The sequence below is a fragment of the Crocuta crocuta genome, unplaced genomic scaffold, assembly GCF_008692635.1.
Source record: "Crocuta crocuta isolate KB4526 unplaced genomic scaffold, BGI_CrCroc_1.0 scaffold140, whole genome shotgun sequence".
In the NCBI taxonomy this organism is placed as follows: Eukaryota; Metazoa; Chordata; class Mammalia; order Carnivora; family Hyaenidae; genus Crocuta; species Crocuta crocuta.
This window is the reverse complement of record NW_027527775.1, coordinates 2,517,088-2,536,632: the sequence shown is the minus strand read 5'-3', so window position 1 is coordinate 2,536,632 and position 19,545 is coordinate 2,517,088. Positions and strand designations below refer to the sequence as shown.

Genomic DNA, 19,545 nt, shown 5'->3' with positions numbered 1-19,545 from the left:
CCCACGAATTGTGAGATCATGACCTGAGCCAAAGTCAGAGGCTGAACCAACTGAGCCACCCAGGTGCCCCGACATAGTGAGTTTCAAGAAGTATTGGTTATAAAAAGAGGAAAGAAGATCTATATTTTTCTTATAGGAAATCACCTCTTTGAAAATCTTGCTGTTTCCCAGATATCTGTACTATGAATTTGGGAGACCACCTTATTAACAATTTAAAGCAAAACTGCTTTCTTCAAAATAATTAAAAGATTTAATAAGAGAGAACAAAGGATGCAGCAGTGCTCAGGGCTGGTGAATAACAAACACACAGGCATCTGAATGTAAGTGACATTTATAGTTTATACAGCTCTGTTATCTACGAAGCTGTCAACGGTTTGATATCCAAAGGGAGTCTGAAGGGCTCTATATAAGCCACATGCAGTTCAAGGCCTGAAAGTGTTATTCTGTGCTGCCCCTGACCTCGGGCACAATTGGGAGGGTAAGCTCCCCTTTACACTCCGCTGCTAGGGACACAGGCCCTGGCTGAGCAAGTCTCCCCGCGGACCAGACAGAGCTCCTGCTCAGGTCTGAGCTGTGGGTCTCGGGCACCTGCCAGCCCATGGAATTAACCAAGCCCATCACGTCCTCCCAGGAACATGGGGTCACCGCACCCTCTTGTTACTACAGAGCCCACCTCCCACACCCCCCGCTGGTTCCCCCCATTCCTGAGAGCAGCCCCACGTGGACTGCGTGGCAGCCGTGTCCTCCCCTCCTGGGAAGTGAGTGCGCACAGTGAAGAAACTGCTGACAAGGCATCTGTCCGGTGTCGGGTGTCAGGGGCTCAGCCTTCCCTGGAGCCCTAGGTGTTTTATCATAACACCACGTATGATAAAAACGGACGCAAAAGGAGTCATGTAGCCTCAGCAGGGGCACTTCTATCACAGGATTCTGCACAGGACTTCTAGTTCACGCAGTGATGTGCATTCCAAGCCTCTCTTAACCTAACTACCGTTTCCCACTACCCCACATTAGCCAAGCCGCCCCCCCATCAGAAGTGTTTCCTTGGTAACAAAAGTATATGTGGGGAATAGAAGCTTAACTAAAAAAATATGCTATTCTTAGTCGCAAGCATAAGTTTTATTGGACTGGCATATTTTTTTTTTTTTTTTAGTTTTTAAACATTTATTCATTTTTGAGAGGCACGGAGTGCAAGTGAGGTGGGGGCAGAGAGAGGGAGACACAGAATCCGAAACCGTCTCCTGTCTCTGAGCTGTCAGCACAGACCCCAACGCAGGCTCACACTCACGAACCATGAGATCAAGACCTGAGCTAAAGTCAGACACTTAACCAACTAAGCCACGTAAGCGCCCCAGGAATACATATTCCTAAGTCTGTAATGTCTGAAACCACAAAAGGGAAGAAAGTTCAGCACATTTACACAATTTCTATCTGTTTACTTTCCATGGAAGACTGCCTGGTTTAGTATGAGTTTTCCCAAGCAACGAAAGCATGAACTGCTGCTGTGTTATCTCACAAATCTTCCATTTCACCACAGAAATCCACCCCTGATACTATTTCCCTTTATAAATATCCCCAGTTGCATCAGAAGGATTTACATAGTTAACCTTGATATTAGCACCTAACTCTGATAAAACACAAGATGATTGCTATGCTACCTACACAGTACAGAGTTAGTTCGTGGGGGTGGGTGAGCGGGTGTGCACGCTAAGGATTGCCCTATGGTAACCAGCTCATCACAGCAGGGCGCCTGGGCGGCTCAGTTGGCTGAAGGTCTGACTTCGGCTCAGGTCATGATCTCGCAGTTCGTGGGTTCAAGCCCCACGTTGGGCTTTGCGCTGACAGCACAGAGCCTACTTAGGATTCTCTGTCTTCCTCTCTTTCCGCCCCTCCTCCATGATCGCTTTCTCTCTCTCAAAAATAAACAAAAAATTTTACATAAAAAAATAAGTGCATCTGTGTTTCTCACTTTGTAAGAAGAGCTAAAACATGAATTATTGTCTGCCTTAAAGTTCTAAATACAAGAAATCGATTATTTTGAACTCTAACTGATGGCTGTATGATTCTTTTTCAAGTCTGGAGATCAAGGAATGAATGGTACACGAGAGCAGCGATGGACCAATGAGAATCTGAGGTCAGCAGGTGTAGAAGCTGGCCTCTGAGCTCTAATTGCTGAAACTTCTATCCTGTTCTGAGACATCACACACTTGCCCTTGGCAATGCTCACAGTGACACACACAAAAAAATTCCTTTTCTCAACAATGGTAAAACAGATGGAAAGGAAGTAGGATGGATACTCTGCTCACTTAAAAAAAATTTTTTATTTGCTTTTGAGAGAGACAGCAAGCAGCAGAGAGGCAGAGAGAGAGGGAGACACTGAATGTGAAGAAGGCTCCAGGCTCTGAGCTGTCAGCACAGAGCCCAACACAGGGCTCGAACTCAGGAAGCATGAACTGAAGTTGGACGCCCAACTGACTGAGCCACCCAGGTGCCACTATGCTCACTTTTTAAATACCCCACCCACCCTCACCTCTTAAACAACAATAAAAGAATAAAAGCTTCTCCCTCTCTTACTTCGTTATGAATGGATACTCCAAAAAGTATCAATGTTACTCGCATCCTAATTTCAATGTCATAAAATTCCCAATTCAGTCCATCATGGGTGGGTTTGTTTTGTTTGTTTTGTTTTTTAAGAAATTCCTATCTTTCTTTGCCTTTCAGTACTGTTCCAGTTCTGTGTAGGCTTAAATACATTTGGAGTCAAGTAATGCACAACATTAATAGAGTCCTTGCCTTTTTTAGACCCCATTTCAGAGCAGTCAGTGTAACTAAAAATAAGACAATTTATATCCTTCCAATCAATGGAAATTACACTGCTAAGTGATTATTTTCCTCCAAAGCAGGCAACACGCTGTATGCTTACCCTGGAGAAACAGCATTGTTGATGGTATTTTTGGAACCTCCTTCTAGAATCAGACACAGACCTTACCTGAACCCCTTGCCTAGAGGTCCATGTGTGCATCCACATTCACACACATTTGTTACAATTATTTATGGCTATTCATTTGGCTTTCAATCCACAACTGTAACATCTAGCTTGAAAACCAAACTTTTCACTTGGCTAAGGTCAAATAACTTCTGAAACGGGTGGCAAGGGTCATTCTTGTCTCCTTTGTTTTCCTGTCCTTCACAGAAATGGAGCCACAAGTTTTAGTTGTTTATACAGTCACCCGTAAGTCTGCATTTTCTCTCCTGCCCTGTGCAGTTCATCGCTTCTGTGAGCATAAATGTCACGTGGCAGTTTCCGGAGGCTTCCTCGGAAAGCTGGTAGGGTCCCCCAGCCCTCCTCTGCCAGCTCGGTGCGGAAGTGATGATTGGTACTAAGCCCATCTCCTATGCTCTTCGATTTGCGCCAAAGACTAGGGAAGGCGGAGCAGAAGGGTGCGAGAAGCTTGCGCCCCTGCGGGCTGAGTGGTGGAGAACAGGATTCCAGGCCTGGATGGCCCACCTCTGCAGTGGTATATGAGAGAAGAGAGAGTTCTACCTCGTTTAAAGCAGTGTTTCTTGGCGTCTCTGTTAGCTGCAGACAAATCGAGTCCTAGCTTTCATAAACAATATTTAAAAAATAAAACTCATTCTCCATAAACAAAGATTTCTTATACAGAGGGCACTGAAAAAGTAAAGTGCCATTTACAAAAGGTGTCAAGTTTTCTGGGAGCTTTTCTAAAGCATGTGTTTCGAAGGATCTCTAGCTCTGAGAGATGACCGCTCAGAACAGGACAGGCACTCACTTGAATGATTACGCTTAGGTGTTTTCTGACTGTATCCCATTACTTTATTATCAGATAAACATGAAAGGTCAACTTCTACATAAGGTAAGAGTTTAAGCATAGTCATGTTGTGTCACACCACACTCAGCAATGTCCAGAAGCCTGCTAGAAAGTGCCTGTTTATGATAAAACAAGAAAAGCAAAGCATAAAACAAAAGCATGCCTTGAGACTTACGTGGTTATCTCTGTAGTAGTAAGAAAGGGCAGGAAATCGCCGTCTGCTCCGGAATTTGGAACTCCCCACGATGATGTGTGCCGTGGCCGATTTGGGAACGTACAGTTCAGTAGGGTAAGAATCACAAACCTGTCAAGGAAAATACAAGGGGAATTCTCAGGCAATCTAGTAATGCTTTGTGAAGTGCCACAAGAAATTCCACTCACCATGCTTATAAATTGCACGTTTACGTTTTCTTAACCAAGTTACCAGCAACTTCGGAGAAACAAAGAAACGCAGATTCCATGAAATCGCCGCAAAGGAAAGCAAACACTCTTTAGCAACCTGTGCTTGTGCACGGTCCCTTCTCTCTGAGGGCACTTTGAGTGGCAAGACAGGGACAGGTGGGCACTTCTTTCATCAAGAAGGGACAAACTATAATTCGGCACCCTGGTAGCTGAAAACAATTTTGCTGCCTGTTTTGAATGAAGGACAGCCTGACAGTGGGAGGCAAGCACCAGGAGTGAGCCCCTGGGGCCATTTCTCTGTCCCCAGCACACGACATGTGCACCCCTGCCTCTGAGAGGGCAGTCCAGCCAGTGCCCCCCCCGGAGACCTCTTCCGCTGAGTCTTCCCAAACCTCCTCCATTCTTCGAGGGACAACCCAGCTCCACCTCCTTCAAGAAGCTTCCTCCTTGGACTTCCAGCTCAGGAAACCTTCTAGATCTGACTTGGTACCACACAATGTAATAGCTTTATTTCCGGGTCTTATGTGTTGATTTTACAAATGGTAAGAAATGATTTTATTCTTTCTGTCCATCACTAGTGGTGATTCCCACAGTGTAAACTCTGGAGCCTTGGAATGATCTTGTGATTCAGTCAGAAATCAGCATTTCAGAACATAGCTCTGATGTGCCAACTTCATGACCTTCAGGAATATCAAACTACACTGACCTCTAAAACCGATGACACACAGAAATAATATCCCACAGGGTTGATATAAGGATCAACTCAAATAACATCCATGACAAAGCACTTTATAAACCATTAGGTCTAACAAAAATGTTAGAGGCGGCAACAGTAATCGCTGACGTGTGGCTCAGCATGTATTTCGCTTTGACATCAGCCCAATCAATCTTTTTTCAATGTGAAGATTGCCCAGATGGTGTTTCCCTGAGTTTTGCCAAAGCAGCTGCTTATTTCCCAGAAGTCACGCATCTTCTTCTAGACCATTTCAAGAGTCCTCGAGGAGCAGTAATGAAAGGGAAATGCACTAGCTGCATGTCCTCTGTCCATCTCCACCCACACTCACGTATCTGCAGAGATGGGATTGAAGGCAACGGGAACCCAACCCAAGCAAGAGCCAAGCCTCCTCCACTCCACAGATTATGAAAATCATCCTGTGATGTCGCCCCCTTGCCTGCCTCCCTTCTCTTTGTTACTAGACTGGTGCACAACATGGAGCAGGAGATAAAACGACCACAAAAGTGATGTTCTCAGGCCCTAAGTATAATTCCAGCATTGAGCCAAAGGCATTTTAGGTAAGATCACCAAAGAGATCAGAGGCTTCAAGCTCCCGCACTGACCCTCTGGAGGAAATCCTGCACCAGGAACACTGATACTCTGGAAGAAAATCTTGCCCCAAGAACAGATGGCCCAACCTAGCTGGACCCAGAGGGTTCTTACTGGAATTACTACCACAAGACACTACCTTCCTGCTCATGCAAATCTGGCAGCTTCACCTCTCTTCAGTCAATCGGCTAGAACATCACCATACAGGTCATGCCCGCTAGTCTGAGGTTCAAGAGACAGGCAGTCATTGTACCAGACTTACAACAGTTCCTTAAAATAACAGTGTTTCAAAGGAAATTGGGAGGTTTTCAGTAAGGCAGGAATCACCACCTACTTTCTTGACTATAACAACACTAAGGAATTGCAAAGTCATTTATGATTAAACAAGGAAGGAATAGGTGAGATTTCTCAACATGCCTATTACACACAGCCTTTCTGAGTAACAAAGGGGTGACTTAGGAAGTGTGGAGCTACTGTCAGGTCCTCTTATGGGCTCCCCCAGCTGGCGTCACACTGGAGCCTTTAACTGCATCATGCCTGGTGTGGGACCAAGAGAGAGGTAAACACCCAGAGCCTACTCTCCTTAATACTCCTGGACCCAACCTACTTAGGGACCTGGCCATTTGCTATCCACTCTGGGTCTTCTTTCTTCACCAGAAGAGCAGGCAGGACTTTCCTACTCTTTAAGAGGACCAGGGCTCTCCCTCTCCACAGTGAAGGAAAATGCAGACCTTTCTGGTTAGCATGCGCAAACACCTCAACCCAGTCAGCAGTGGTCAGGGTTGCACCAGCGGTCATGGTCTCCCCTCTAGGGACGCACCAATGCCATTTACAGAGGCTGCTGCTTCCCCCGGGGCACACAGTGGAGGGGAAAAGGTTTAAGGTTAAGAAATGAAATATGGGCATCCTGATAAGCTCTTGCAGGGGAAGCTCTAAGAGAAGCTAAAACACCTTTGGGAAAAAGTCAGAGTCGTAGTGCCTGTTAGCTCAGGTTTCAAGGTACAACTTCTTAACCAAGCTGCAAAAATTACTGAATTCACCCTGCATTCAGGAAAGCAGACAGCACTTTCATGTAGAAATTTAAAAAACAGTCCTAGGTAGCATTGACCACTGTCATTTTTGCAATAAGCTCATGCAGTTATAGTAAAAATTCTGACAATGAACAATGCACGGCATGGTGCAAATGAGGCTACCAAATTCTGAAACTAATCCATGCACTTCCTCAAATTTTGTCTGGCTTAGAAAATCATAAAGGAAAATTCAGAGAGAATGGGAGTTCAGAAAAGTACAAAAGCTTTTCTTCTGAATTTTCTTTCTTTACATTGGCTGTCTACGCCAATGAAAGTAAAATAAGTTATAATCATTTCTGCATACTTTTTTTTATTAATAAGGAAATTATTTTCTTTGTCCTCCACTAAATAAATTAGCCTGACAAGAATGCCTGCCTATCTTGGTTTGGCCTTGCCCAGAAAATCTCTTGGATAATTGTTTCACTCAGTCAACTAGTTTAAATATATATATATTTGACATATACCATTGTTTAATTTAAGGTGTACACATGTTAATTTGATACATGTATATACTGTAATATGACTGCCATTGTAGTGCTAATCAGCACCTCCATCACGTTATGTAATTATCATTTCTTTTCAGTGGGTGAGATCATTAAGTGCTAGTCTCGCAGTGAGTTTGATGATTACAGTCTGATACTGTTGATGATTTTAGTACAATATTGTGGTCCTCTGAATACTTACTATGTGCCAGGCATTATGTTAGGTGTTGGGGGCAGTAATGAATAACAAAAGAGCTACTGGCTCCAAGGACTTCACATTCCCAGGAGAGTTGATCTCTTTCGACCCAGTTATAATCTGGCAGTAAATTCATTTACCACTGCAAGGATAGTAACCACCTGCGATGCATTCCAAGACATCTTTTTAAAAATTTTTTTTAATGTTTTATTTATTTCTGAGAGAGAGAGAAAGAGACAGCATGAGCAGGGGAGGGTCAGAGAGAGAGGGAGTTACAGAATCTGAAACAGGCTCCAGACTCTGAGCTAGCTGTCAGCACAAAGCCCGACGCGGGGCTCGAACCCATGAACCGCAAGATCATGACCTGAGCCGAAGTCAGACACTTAACCTACTGAGCCACCCAGGTGCCCCCCGAGACATGTTGATCAGACTTCTGTATCTATAGAGAACCACTCAAATGAGCACTTGGGAGAGTTAGTTGCCAGAGTCTTGTGTCTACATAGACAACTTTCTTCTTAACCATTTAGGATCTAAAATTTATTTTTAAGAATTTATGATATAATATTAGAGGGAAAGGAGGGTGTGATCTGCCTAAAATAGTTTATACATAAATAAAATAAAACATTATGTAACACATAAAATATAGCTGTAGAAAATGGAAATCAACAAGATTTTAAATTATTGGTTTCGATTATACTTTAAGTTATATTCCAAGAGAAACAGGTTAAAATTTTAGCCTAGTAATGAATGATNTTGGATAATTGTTTCACTCAGTCAACTAGTTTAAATATATATATATTTGACATATACCATTGTTTAATTTAAGGTGTACACATGTTAATTTGATACATGTATATACTGTAATATGACTGCCATTGTAGTGCTAATCAGCACCTCCATCACGTTATGTAATTATCATTTCTTTTCAGTGGGTGAGATCATTAAGTGCTAGTCTCGCAGTGAGTTTGATGATTACAGTCTGATACTGTTGATGATTTTAGTACAATATTGTGGTCCTCTGAATACTTACTATGTGCCAGGCATTATGTTAGGTGTTGGGGGCAGTAATGAATAACAAAAGAGCTACTGGCTCCAAGGACTTCACATTCCCAGGAGAGTTGATCTCTTTCGACCCAGTTATAATCTGGCAGTAAATTCATTTACCACTGCAAGGATAGTAACCACCTGCGATGCATTCCAAGACATCTTTTTAAAAATTTTTTTTAATGTTTTATTTATTTCTGAGAGAGAGAGAAAGAGACAGCATGAGCAGGGGAGGGTCAGAGAGAGAGGGAGTTACAGAATCTGAAACAGGCTCCAGACTCTGAGCTAGCTGTCAGCACAAAGCCCGACGCGGGGCTCGAACCCATGAACCGCAAGATCATGACCTGAGCCGAAGTCAGACACTTAACCTACTGAGCCACCCAGGTGCCCCCCGAGACATGTTGATCAGACTTCTGTATCTATAGAGAACCACTCAAATGAGCACTTGGGAGAGTTAGTTGCCAGAGTCTTGTGTCTACATAGACAACTTTCTTCTTAACCATTTAGGATCTAAAATTTATTTTTAAGAATTTATGATATAATATTAGAGGGAAAGGAGGGTGTGATCTGCCTAAAATAGTTTATACATAAATAAAATAAAACATTATGTAACACATAAAATATAGCTGTAGAAAACGGAAATCAACAAGATTTTAAATTATTGGTTTCGATTATACTTTAAGTTATATTCCAAGAGAAACAGGTTAAAATTTTAGCCTAGTAATGAATGATAATTATTTTATTTAGGAAAGACAATTTCAGGAGTTAGGTACAAAGGGAAATCTTTACTCTGAGAATTAGACTATCACAGACATGGTGGTGGTGATGATTAGCCTCAAAACATCACACAAACAGAAAAGGGCAGCCTAAGTTCTGAACCTGTTTCTTTCTAAGAAGAAAGACATAACTCTTGTAAAAGAAGGGAGGAAGTACACATTTTCTCAGCCATGAGGTGAAATGCAAAGTAATCCAGGATGCCACAACTTTGTCAATGGACTGTCAGTCAGAAAGTTTTTCAGAGAATCAACTTTTATTATATTTCTAAGTTGGTAATTGAGAAGGACACATCATAGTTCTCGCAACTCCCATATTAGTAATATCAGAAAATCCCCTAGGTTTTCACCTTTTCTGTTTCCACGTAGTCTGGTGGTTGTTAGTTTGGGTTTGCTGCATGTTACTTTTGAAAAGAAATGCTGACTAACTCATGTTTTGCAGTCTCCATATGTAGGACGTAAGTGACTAAATATGAGTCATGTTTGTGGTGCTAGTTCTAGAAGGAAATCTCTTCAAAAATAGGAAGAACTTGTGTTTCCAAGAAAATATTATTCCACAAGATGCAGCCTAGAGTCATTTTCTTCCTCACTCAAGGGTGTGTCATATTTTTAAAAAATTTTAAAAGGTACCCAATTTTCTTTACTCAGCTTGGATTTTCCTCCCTTTCACTTCAAGGCTAAAAACCCTTTGCCACATCCTTCATTAGAAGCCCCAAATGTGTACTCACGGTGTAAGATTATGGCTGTTAGATTTCAATGTAATTATGAAGAAAGTTCACTATCATGTGTCCATTCTATCCCAAATAATCTAGAAATTCAAAACATTAGAAGAATGATGTGGAAGGAACTGACCTGTACAATATCAGATTTAATTACAAAACCGTAATAGCTATAATTAATACAAATGTAATTATGGAAATTGTACGGTGTCAAATTGGGATAGAGTTTAGCAAGTAGGCTGGGGTTTTTAAAAAAAATATGCTAGAACATGAAACAAAATAGGAAACACTGACAACTCAAAACTTCTGAGAACCCGAAGGTTCCCCAGGGATAGTACGTAAATATCTCCTGAGAGGAGATCATTGTAACAGCTATGTTAACATACATCTTTTCAGTAAGAAAAAGACAAATAATCTTCTGGGAAAAAAGGATCAAAACTAACAAAGAGGCAAGTCATAGAGTCAGAGTGAAACTGCCAATAAATACAAGCTCCAACTTGCCAGTGAGGTGGAGGGCGCACATGAAAGCACACTGATATCAAGCACCTGGCGGCTCAGTCAGGAAAGGGTCTGACGTGGGCGCAGGACGCGATCTCACAGTCTGTGAGTTCGATCCCACATCGGGCTCTGTGCTGACAGCTCAGAGCTTGCAGCCTGCTTCAGATTCTGGGTCCCCTCCCTCTACCCCGTCCCACTTGCTCACTCCCTCTCTCAGAAGTAAATAAACATTAAAAAAATTTTTTAATAAAAAATAAAGCCACACTGATATCAATTCACACCGATAACATTGACATTTTTTAAAAGTAACTTTCTGATTAGTTAATAAATTCAGTTATAAACATGAAACAATACAAAAAGGGGCACATTCTTGTGCTCTGTCCACCCCATTTCCACCTGCTCTCCAGGTTATCGCTTCGGCCAACTGCATACATACAAATATATATTCTTATTTTTCTCCCCCTTTCTCAGATAAAAGATGTCATGCTATATTTAATGCTTTTTTTAAGGATTTTTTTTTTTTAATTTTTTAATGTTTTGTTTATTTCTGAGAGAGAGAGAGAGACAAAGTGAGCAGAGGAGGGTCAGACAGAGAGGGAGACACAGAATCTGAAAGAAGCTCCAGGCTCTGAGCTAGCTGTCAGCACAGAGCCCGATGTGGGGCTCGAACCCACGAACCGTGAGATCATGACCTGAGCCAAAGTCGGACGCTTTAACCAAATGAGCCACACAGGCGCCCCAAGAAATTTGAGTTTCTTCTAATATATGCTCTTATAAACAACGCCTCAATAAATCCCTGAGTATATCATGTGTGTATGCTATTAACTCTTTAGAATAAATTCCCAAAAGTAAGACTGCTGGGTCAATGAGTAGGTGTATTACCAGATAAAGTCAGTGCTAACTACTGGTAAGCCTGTGTAGTAGGGAGAACTCGTACATCTTTCTATTGGGTCTGGTAAGTCCATGCACACACTTTGGAAAAGAATTTGGCAATTCTCTAGTACGGTTAAAATCCACATACCCTCTAACTCAGAAATTCTACTCCTAGATGGAAACTCTCAATCAACCATGAGTCATGTATTAGCCAGTTAACAGCTTTGCGACAGTAAAACAAAAAGAGAGAGAGAGAAGAGAAAATGATCTGTTTTAGAACTATGGTATATTTGTAAAATGTAATATAAGACAATAGTGAGAAATGAATGAATGGAAGCCAAAGGTATCAACAGTCTCTGAACTCCTCTGTGTCTTGGACAGTTACTTAATTGGTCTATGCCTGAGTTTCTCCACCTGCAAAGCAGGGATAATACAACACCTACCACACGGGACTGCTAACAGCCGTCAAGTTTTGTAGCACAGCACCCGGCATGTGGTAACTATTAGAGACGTGTTTATTAAATGGAATGAATCTCACAAGTACAATGATGAGTGAAATATCAAGTTTCAGTAACTGACATTCAGCACAATACCATGTGTAGAAAGCATAAAAAACACACAAAATACCACATATTACTACTTACAAATGTAGACACATTATAAACATACAAAGAAAGGGTAACACTAGACTGCAGTGAGTGGCACTGGAGCAAAGGGTGATCTGGAGGCAGCATTAGGAGCATTCATCTACGTGTCTATTTTTGTAGTAGGACCATACTGTTTTTATTACTATTGCTAGCAATCAAACATATATATAGCTAATTATTACTCTATTTATATAATAAACTATTGGAACTATACCAAAATAAGAAGCTTCTTCACAGGAAAGGAAAGCACCAATAAAACAAACAATGGGAGAAGATATTTGCAAACAATATACATGCTAAGAGGTTAATATCTCAAATATATGAAAAATGTACACAACACCAAAAAATCAAAATAATGCTAGTAAAAAATGGGCAGAGGACCTGAACAGCTATTTTTTCCAAGTAAGACACACAAATGGCCAGCAGACACATGAAAAGATGTTCAACATCACTAACCATCAAGAAAATATAGCTCAGGGGCGCCGGGGTGGCTCAGTCGGTTAAGTGTCCGACTTCAGCTCAGGTCATGATCTCACAGTTCGTGGGTTCGAGACCTGTGTCGGGCTCTGTGCTGACAGCTAGCTCAGAGCCTGGAGCCTATTTCAGATTCTATATCTCCCTCTCTCTCTGACCCTCCCCTGCTCACGCTGTCTGTCTGTCTCTCTCTCACACACAAATAATTTTAAAAAAGAAAATATAGGTCAAAACCACAACGGTATCACCTCACACCAGTCAGTATGGTTTGTATCAAGAAGACCAGAAATAACAAGCGTTGGCAAGGATGTAGAGAAAAGGAAACTCTCATGCACTGTTGGTGAAAATGTAAACTAGTACAGCCACTGTGGAAAACAGTATGAAAGTTCCCTAAAATATTACAAATAGGACTACCATATGATCCAGCAATTCTACTACTGAAGTACTACTACTGAGTACTTACCCAAAGAGAAAAACACTAATTCAAAAAGACATATACATCCTTCTGTTCATTACAGCATTACTTACAATGGCCAAGATATGGAAGCAATTTGTGTCCACTGATAGATAAATGAATAGATGTGCTGTGTGCACGCACGTGCGCGCGCACACACACACACGAATATTATTCAGCCATAAAAATGAAGGAGATCTTGCCGTTTGTGACATGAAAGGACCCAGAGGGCATTTTGCTAAATAAAACACAAGACATATAGAGAAGGACAAATGCCACATTATTTCACTTATATGTGGAGCATAAAAAACAAACTATAAGTGAACACACACAGACAGAGAAACCAACAAAAACCACAAATGGACTCATCGATAGAGAGCAAGCTGGTGGTTGCCACAGGCGAGAGGGGGAAGGATGAGAGAAATAGGTGAAAGGGATTAAGAAGTACAAATTTCCAGCTATAAAATAAACGAATCACAGGGATGAAAAGTACAGCACAGGGAATACAGTAAACAATACTGTAGTAACGTGTGGTGACGGTACTTACTGCGGGGACATCACCTAATGTACAGAATAGCCCAACCACTATGTGATGCACCTAAAACTAGTATAACAATGTATGCCAACTATGCTTCAATAATAAAAATTTTTTAAAAATGTAACTGATAAGCAGGAGATAAGATCTAAATGGCCCATAAGCATATATAAATCAAGAAATCAAAGCATGTCCGCTAAATTAAAATGAGAAATCGCTTCTCCCACTATCAAACTGTCAAGAAAATTGTTTAAGAACCAAACTCTTTCCCATTGAGGGCACAAGAAAGCAAGCATTCTCATCCACAGCTGCTGAGAATTTACATAAATCTGCAGCTTTTTGGACAAGATGTACAAAAATTTGTGTCAACTTTTTGTCATAGAAATTTGACCTTTAGGAATCTGTCTTTAAAAACAATTTTAACACGGGCAATGACAGAATTACCAGAATGTTCTCACTACATTATTTAAAATAGTGAAAAATAATAAAAATCTGAATGTCTAAAAATTGGAGATTAGGTAGACAGAATATGATCCAGCCAGACTACATAATTGTTATATGACGTTTTTAAATGATATAAAATAGATTTATCAACAAGAAAAGACAATATGACGTGTGAAGAAAAGCAGAACACAAGGCATGTGTCCATATGATTCCATTTGTATTACAAACATTCAGGGGCACCTGGGTAGCTCAGTCCATTAAGCCTCTGACTTCAGCTCAGGTCATGATCTCATGGTTAGTGGGTTCGAGCCCCGCATCAGGCTCTGTGCTGACAGCCAGCTCAGAGCCTGGAGTCTGCTTCAGATTCTGTGTCTACTTCTCCCTCTCCGCCTGACCCTCCCCTGCTCACGCTGTCTCTCTCTCTCTCTCTCTCAGAAATAAATAAAACATAAAAAAAAAAAAACATTCAAACAGTCCATTTTCCTGTGTATTTTCCAATTTTAAATAATTAAATGCATTGCTTGCATAAGAAAAGAGTTATTAAATTATGCAGATGAGAAGAAAATCTGAAGGAAAATTTTAAAACCTGACAAAAGAATGTGAGGGCAATGAGATGGTGGGTATTTGTTCTTTTTTCTCTCTTTTCTAAGTTCTCTGCAACATTCTTACCCTCCTTTTATTACTTAAAATATTTAAAAACCTCATAGGGAAACCAACATGGATCTGTAAGCCCATCATTAGGGACGATATGGGACTGGTTCTGCCCCTCTGGCCTCCCTTCCTCTCCATACGCCTTTCTGTAAACGCAGACACATCTCGCCACATTTCTCTGGGGAAGCCTCCTGGTGACCTTGTGTACCAATCAGGAGTTCAGGGAGGACAGGGAGGAGCTGGTGCCAGACGGCCATCAGAGTCTCTGTGACTTCCCCACTAATCACTCACTGCACTATAAAAAGAGTTGATGGGAGAACTTGGCCCTGGCCAGCTCTCCCACCCACTGCCTGGCCATGAGGCCATTGGGCTTCTGTGGGCTTCCATCTCCTCAAACATGAGGGGGAGAGTGTGTATGTGTGTGTGTGTGAGGGGATCTCTAAGGTTCCCTCTGCCAAACTTTCTGATTCTCGGTGCAGGTAGGAAATGTAGCCGGTAATAACCAAGGGAGACTTGCACATCTACAGATCTGTATCTACAAAGACTTATAAAAATTAAAGCAGATTAAGTCAGCCATGCTAAGCTATGCGAATCATGAGTTCACTTGGATTAAGTATCTGGATTTCATTAGATGCCTGCACTCACTCGGTAGTCTCTATTCACATCGCTGAGCTGCCAGTAATTATCAGGGAGGCCCATTCGCTTGTATTCTTCACTGAGATCAATCAGCATCCAGCCCTGTTCTCTTTCTTCTTTGTCCAGCTTGGGGTTGAATGAAAAGCAGTATAACTCCTCGTATTTCACTGCAAGAAAAGGGAGAATAAAGCCAAATCAAGCTAAGTCAAAACTAGAACCGAATCTCCCCAAACGCGCTCTGTCTGGACTAGAGGACAGCCAGAGGCCAGGCTGGCTCCGGACCCCTTGGGACACTCTCTCTGGGCAGGTACAGACACCTCCTCCTGGCAAAACCATGAAGACCTTGGGACAAATGAACTCAACTTTGAAGAGCTTCTTTCCTTTCAGAAACCAGGCCTTCCCCATTTTGTGTTTTTGTTTTTTCTTTTTTAAAGTTTCTCTGGAAGGCAAACATATTCCCCAGATCACATGAGAAATGGAGGTTAAAAATTAATTAAGAAGGCAGAGATCATTAGACATCAGGAACTCAGTCTGTTCATGTATATTGAGCTTGGATTTGGGCCAGTTTCTCTAAAGTAGACAGAGGTCCAGACCACTGCCATATTTTGATGTTCACATTATTAAAACAATAAAAAAATAGCAACGAAAGGCTGTGGACTGTAAGGGCACCTGGGTGGCTCAGTCGGTTAAGCGTCCGACTTCGGTTCAGGTCGTGATCTTGCAGTTTGTGGGTTTGAGCCCCACATCGGGTTCTGTGCTGACAGCTCAGAGCCTGGAGTCTGATTCAGATTCTGTGTCTTCTTCTCTCTCTACCCCTCCCCCACTCGTGCTCTGTCTCTCTCTCTCTCTCTCAAAAATAAACAAACGTTAAAAAAATTTTTAAAGAAAGACTATGTAATGTATTTAAGTGTTTGCCCTGAAAATATCTGAACTTTTAGCAAACACATCAATGTCATAATTACACTACTCATACAAAATTCATAGGATTCATAAGAAAATCAATTCATAGTGACAGGCCCCCTGGTCATGAGGGGCAGATTCAAGGATGCATGACGAAACTCTCCTTTCAATTCTGCAAGGATGTCTTTTGTCTTTACGTAACACCCTTTCTGCTTGTGAGGCCAAGCTCCACAGCTTTACCCATATAAAGCTAAAATCTGATTGTCTGGCTCCGGTCCCACCCTGGTGAAGGAAGCATTTAGGCCAGTGCTCCTCAACAGAAGTGCCACATATGTCACCAAGCCACATATGTCACTTAAAATGCCTTTGTAACCACATTAAAAAACTAAAAAGAAACAATGAAATTAATTTTACTAATATGATTCATTAGTAACCCAATATATCCAAATATTATCATGTCAACATGTGCATAATATAAAACATATTAGTGTTGTATATATCTTGCTTCACAATGCCTTTGAGATTCCCTGCTAGCTCCATTTCAAGTGCTCACTGGCCACATGCAGCTGCTGGCTACCATACTGGATAGTGCAGATCCCAGCATAAACAGTAAAGAGAAATTATGGCTGATACTCACTAAACCCTTATTTCATTCCAGATTCTGTTGCTAACAAATGTATTAACCTACAATGGGCCTCAGTTTCCGGATGAGAAACTGGAGGCAAAAAGAGGTGAAGGAACCTCTGGGCTGAAATTCGGCAACCTGGCTGTAGAGTGCATTCTCTGAATCACACGCACTGCCCGTTTAAGGCAGATCCTTCTCCCTTCTCCCCAGACGGACCACCTTCGTGTCTTTTCTTTCCGTGTGCCATCCTCTACCTTCCTTTTCTCCTCACGGTTTTCTGAGGTCCCCTCATCTATTCCTTAATCTGTTGACAACATTCAGATGTGGATAATTTAATTGCTCTTAAACATGGGTCTGGGGACGCCTGGGTGGCTCAGTCAGTTAAGGGTCTGGCTTCGGCTCAGGTCATGATCTCACGGTTTGGGAGTTCGAGTCCCGCATCAGGCTCTGTGTTGACAGCTCAGAGTCTTGGGCCTGCTTCAGATTCTGTCTCTCTCTCTCTCTCTCTCCTTCTCTCTTAAAAATAAACATTAAACCACAACAACAACAAAAAATGTGTCTGGAAACCCAACAAAGGACCTCACCACCAGCAAAAGGCCACAGTAACACATAGGCAACCTAAGATCTAAACTCAGTTTCAGGCTTGTGATTACTATTGAAATGACTCATTTACATGGAAGAAGAGAGATAAGGGTCATATTTTCATTACACATGTCGTCTTTCTTATAGAAACAAACAAACAAACAACTATAGGGTATCCGTAAGATAAATTTCAGCTTACTTACTTATCTGTAAGATAAGTTCAGCTTCTCTTGATATCGTATATTCTAAACTTCAAACTTTAGAATATGGATGATATCAATCAATTAGAAAATACACACCTACAAGAGCATGTGTACACACAGAGGAGATGCTCTCAGTAGGAACTGGTTCTTATAACCTTAGCTTATTGAGCAGACAGCACATAAAACTGAGATTGTTTCTGGGAACCACTGGCTCGACACTGACACATCTTTTCCATCTCTCAGTACCATTTTCATGACTCAGGCCTCTGATATCATAATGTTAACCGCAAATGCAATTTGTTTAAGAGGGCAACGGAATCTCTTGAGAAAGCCTTGGTTCTCTCAGTGAAAGAAGAGCTTATGAAGGCAGGGTGAACACTGGAAGCTAAGTGCCCTTTGTTAAGTAGTTACAGACAGGGGCAAAGGCAGAAGAAAACCACTGGAGGACACGGAGTTTTCAGTGGATGGGCTCACGCCTGTTGTCACTGGGAAGAGGCAGAGACACTGTACACAAAGCAAGAAGAACTTACGCAGACATGAACAAGGTTATTCTTGAATTCCGAATTGGGAGGCATCAGAATGCATTGCCACTAAAACTGCGGAATGTTTTCTCTGTGTTCTTTTTTAAGCAAAAGGGTGATCAGTCACACCTCTAGCTTTAGGTAAAATTCCTCATGAGGGCAAAGAAATCCACATTTTTGTCACCCAAAACTCAGTCTTATTAACATAGGCAAGCTTCTCACACAAAGGCCAGCCCAGGAGAAGCCTTCAGCTGAGGACTGCCTACTCTGAGAAATCATAAAGTACCATTAACACAGATGTAAATTTTACTGAACAGTTCCCATTCACAATGATCTGTTCTGCTCACCTCCATCTGATGCAGAATACACAGCAGAATTCTTTTTAATTTTTTTTACTAATTTTTAAGAGAGAGTGAGAGAGGGGCAGAGAGGGACGGGGAGAGAGAGAGAATCCCAAGCAGGCTCCACACTGTCAGTGCGGAGCCAAATGTCAGGCTCGAACTCACTAACTGTGTGAGATCACGACCTGAGAGGAAACCAAGACTCAGATGCTTAACTGACTGAGCCACCCAGGCGCCCATACCTAGCAGAATTCTTAGCCATCAGCAAGGAAGTGAGCTAAAAACAACAGAAGTAGGGCTAGAGAAATTGCTAGTCTTTACAGAATGTGACCTGAAAGAACATACCTCCTGCAGAAAAGTTAGATCCCTCATTTCTCACCTCGTCTCTTAAAACAGACATGTGATATACTCCACTGGCTTCTCACACCACAAGGTCTGAGCCGTCACATCCAACATTTTATGTCTTCTGCCGCTAGTGACAGTAGTTTCTAAGGCAGATGCACTGAAGGCCTTTCCCCCAGAGCTGCTTCTGTAAGAAGCAAATACCCCACATGCCTTTGCCCTGAACATGCACCTCCAAATGAAAGAAAAACATTTCAGAAAAAGTGATGTAGAAATCATTCTAGTATTTACTTTACTGACCTACTGAAATCTTACCACTGCTAGGCAAAGGCAGACTTGAAGGTTTTTCTATCTACCAGAAAGAAAAAGGACAATTTCTAAAAACTGCGCATTAAGAATGGGTAGCATGGGGGTGCCTGGGAGGCTCAGTCGGCTAAGCATCCAACTCTTGGTTTTGGCTCAGGTCATGATCTCACAGTTCATGAGTTCAAGCCTCACATTGGGCTCTGTGCTGACAGTGGGGAGCCTGCTTGGGATTCTCTCTTTCTCCCTCTCTCTGCCCCTGCAGTCTCTCTCCCGCCCCCCTCAAAATAAATAAACTTAAAAAAAAGAATGGGTAGCATCTCAGTAATGTTTCTAGAAAAGCCGAATTGGTGTTTCAGGACTCAGCAGGCAGCATGCGAGATGCACGCCGTAACTGACCCTGTGTTACTGTTCGTCACACACCCCTCACCCGGGAACCACTCGTCTCTGCTCTCGGGCCCGTACCTATTGCCCCATCGACGCCTTCGCTCTTAGGTAAGCCTTCTTCCTACTCCCTGGGCAAGGTTTATGTCACCGAGGGGCAACTTTCAAGTTGGAACCACCAAGCCCACAAACGGCCCGGTCTCTGCACCCTATCTCTGCTCCTTCTCTTCCATAAAAAAGGGAAGGGTGTTCACTCGAGCAGATAAGGCAGCTGTGGGTAAGACAAAGCAACGAG

At 42.1% G+C, this 19,545-nt stretch overlaps 1 protein-coding gene across 1 annotated transcript in view; it reads right to left on the bottom strand.

The window, feature by feature from the left end:
* MTMR7 (myotubularin related protein 7) overlaps positions 1-19,545 on the bottom strand; it is a 76,466-nt gene that overhangs the window by 43,394 nt on the left and 13,527 nt on the right. Inside the window, 2 exon segments of the mRNA XM_077773095.1 lie at positions 4,003-4,131; positions 15,059-15,216. Of these exon segments, the coding sequence (XP_077629221.1) occupies positions 4,003-4,131; positions 15,059-15,216 (287 nt within the window).